Here is a 2,500-nt window from a genome sequence, read left to right as displayed (position 1 = left end):
AGGCACACAGAACCTTCCCAGAATGCCTCTGGTAAGCCAGCAGCATCACATGACTGCGAGGAGCTGCGGCACTCAGCTGGTTCACCGTCTTCATCACAATCTGTCAGGATGATGTCGCAGTGATGTCATCAGACACAGAGAGAGAGAGAGAGAGAGGTGCATGATGGGAAGTGAAGCTGTAGCTGTTCTTACCGACAGAGAGTCCGTCTCCACGGAGTCGACCTGCAGCTGCCGGACGCCGTTCTTCTCCAGCAGAGCCCGAGCCCGCACTGCAGCCTGACAGCAAAGCATGATGGGAAAACATGTCTGCCTTCATGGACCATTCTACTGAGCTGATCTGCACTACAAAACTACAAACTGTTTCCTTACAACCAAAAAACTCTCAATTTTAAGCATTTTAATGATCCTCCGTTCAACTGCTGTGATCCTAATTAATATTTGATTTAATATTTAAAATCATCATTTATAAGCTGCTTGATTTATTAATAAATTAAATTATCAGGTTATGAAAGTGTTTGATTCAGTGTTTATTAAAAGTCAGTCTGATCAATTTCATGTTCTTCACAATATAAATTAAACTTTTATTAATGAACTGGTTTTATTTAAACGTATTTCAATCTTATCATTCTGATGTTTATTATTATGTTTCAGTAGGGTCAAATTTTGGGAGGGGAAAAATATTTCAAAATATAAAATGAGATTTAAATGTACATTTACCAGAAACATGTAGGATGGATGATGAGCAGTTTATATAAACAAAGTTTTATTTGAGGACGTTCACTGCTCTGACTTTGGACCAGTTCTGTAGAATTAAATATAAAACTCCATCTTATTCAGTATTTCCCTCCCTCTCTGAGTGAGTGTGTGTGTGTGTGTGTGTGTGTGTGTGTGTGTGTGTGTGTGTGTTCACCTCTCTGGTCTCCAGTTTCCTCACAGTGGTGTTACTGGTCCTCTGCAGAGCTCTGAGTCGACTCTGAAGCTCTCTGCGCTGCCACTGAGGTACCGGGGTGTTATCTACAGCCTGACAGACAGAGTTCAGGGTCACACACACACAGCCTGACAGACAGAGTTCAGGGTCACACACACACAGCCTGACAGACAGAGTTCAGGGTCACACACACACAGCCTGACAGACAGAGTTCAGGGTCACACACACAGCCTGACAGACAGAGTTCAGGGTCACACACACACACAGCCTGACAGACAGAGTTCAGGGTCACACAGCCTGACAGACAGAGTTCAGGGTCACACAGCCTGACAGACAGAGTTCAGGGTCACACAGCCTGAAAATGCATCATGGGTAGTGTACGTACATCAGAGAGGACTCCGACCTCCTTGGCGAGATGCTGGGCAGAATCGAGGCTGAGAGGGGCGGAGCCTGTGAGTCTGGCTGACAGAGAGTCGACGTCCTGAGACAAGACGTGACCTGCCTCCCGAGCCTGAAGGAACCAGAACGTCAGAGGTCAGTTCCCTGCTCACAGTGTTTGTGCTAAGCTAACCAGGTTACTGGACACACAGATGAAATGTGACTGTAACTGACCCGTGTGGCGTCTCGACCCGTCACCGCGACGATCCGACTGATTCCTTTGACCATCTGTCTCTCAGAAACGATTACCAGGTCCTCAATGGCTCCGGTCTGCAGCAAGTGACTGAACGCACACACACACACACACACACACACACACACAGACACACACACAGACACACAGACACACACACACACACAGACAGACACACACACACACACACACACACACACAGACACACACAGACACACACAGACACACAGACACACACACACACAGACACACACACACACAGACACACACAGACAGACAGACACACACACACACAGACAGACACACACACACACACACACACACACACAGACACACACAGACACACACAGACACACACAGACACACACACACACAGACACACACAGACAGACAGACACACACACACACACAGACACACACACACACAGACACACACACACACACACACACACACACACACACATAATGAAACTCAACACCTCCTGTCAATGTTTCACATTAAAAGCATAAAAAAACTTAAAAAATATGATAAGATAAATTTTGAAAACAAGATGAAGCTGGAAATGAGCTGCTTCTGTCTGCAGGTGAGGACAGGTGAGGACAGGTGAGGACAGGTGAGGACAGTCCTGTACAGACAGACACGGTGAGCTGCCCCCTGGTGGTCAAACGTTCCCACTACATCCAGCTGAAACCTGCACTCAACTGTTACTGCTGATATCTTGGTGTTAATTGTGTTGCTAAGCAACAGATGCTGTCTGCACTTGTGTAAATGTGACAGGTGGACAAGTGAACAGAGGGAGGTGGACAGGAGGACAGGTGTGTTTGAGTCTCACGTTCCACAGCAAAGTTCCACAGATGTTTGTCCATCTGTCCGACCATCCAGCAGGTCAGAGACCGCCAACCCCACAGACACCACCCGGACAGGGTCAGGATACACCTGC

General features: G+C 47.1%; 1 protein-coding gene across 3 annotated transcripts in view; it reads right to left on the bottom strand.

The window, feature by feature from the left end:
• Positions 1-2,500, bottom strand: part of aars2 (alanyl-tRNA synthetase 2, mitochondrial (putative)) — a 15,655-nt gene that overhangs the window by 521 nt on the left and 12,634 nt on the right. For 2 of the 3 annotated variants that reach the window (XM_084714502.1, XM_084714503.1), the window contains 6 exons: positions 2,393-2,496; positions 1,541-1,649; positions 1,314-1,439; positions 911-1,021; positions 193-276; positions 1-100 (listed from right to left, as the gene is read on the bottom strand). The exon at positions 1-100 is cut by the window's left edge and continues 14 nt beyond it. In XM_084714502.1, the coding sequence (XP_084570628.1) occupies positions 1-100; positions 193-276; positions 911-1,021; positions 1,314-1,439; positions 1,541-1,649; positions 2,393-2,496 (634 nt within the window). The remainder of the gene's footprint in view (positions 101-192; positions 277-910; positions 1,022-1,313; positions 1,440-1,540; positions 1,650-2,392; positions 2,497-2,500) is intronic. The other variant, XM_084714504.1, reaches the window with a different exon arrangement.

Source organism: Lutjanus erythropterus, chromosome 3, assembly GCF_056507025.1.
Source record: "Lutjanus erythropterus isolate fLutEry1 chromosome 3, fLutEry1.hap2, whole genome shotgun sequence".
Taxonomy (NCBI): domain Eukaryota; kingdom Metazoa; phylum Chordata; class Actinopteri; order Lutjaniformes; family Lutjanidae; genus Lutjanus; species Lutjanus erythropterus.
Note: the sequence above shows the minus strand (reverse complement) of the source record. Positions and strands in the feature narration are given on the sequence as shown.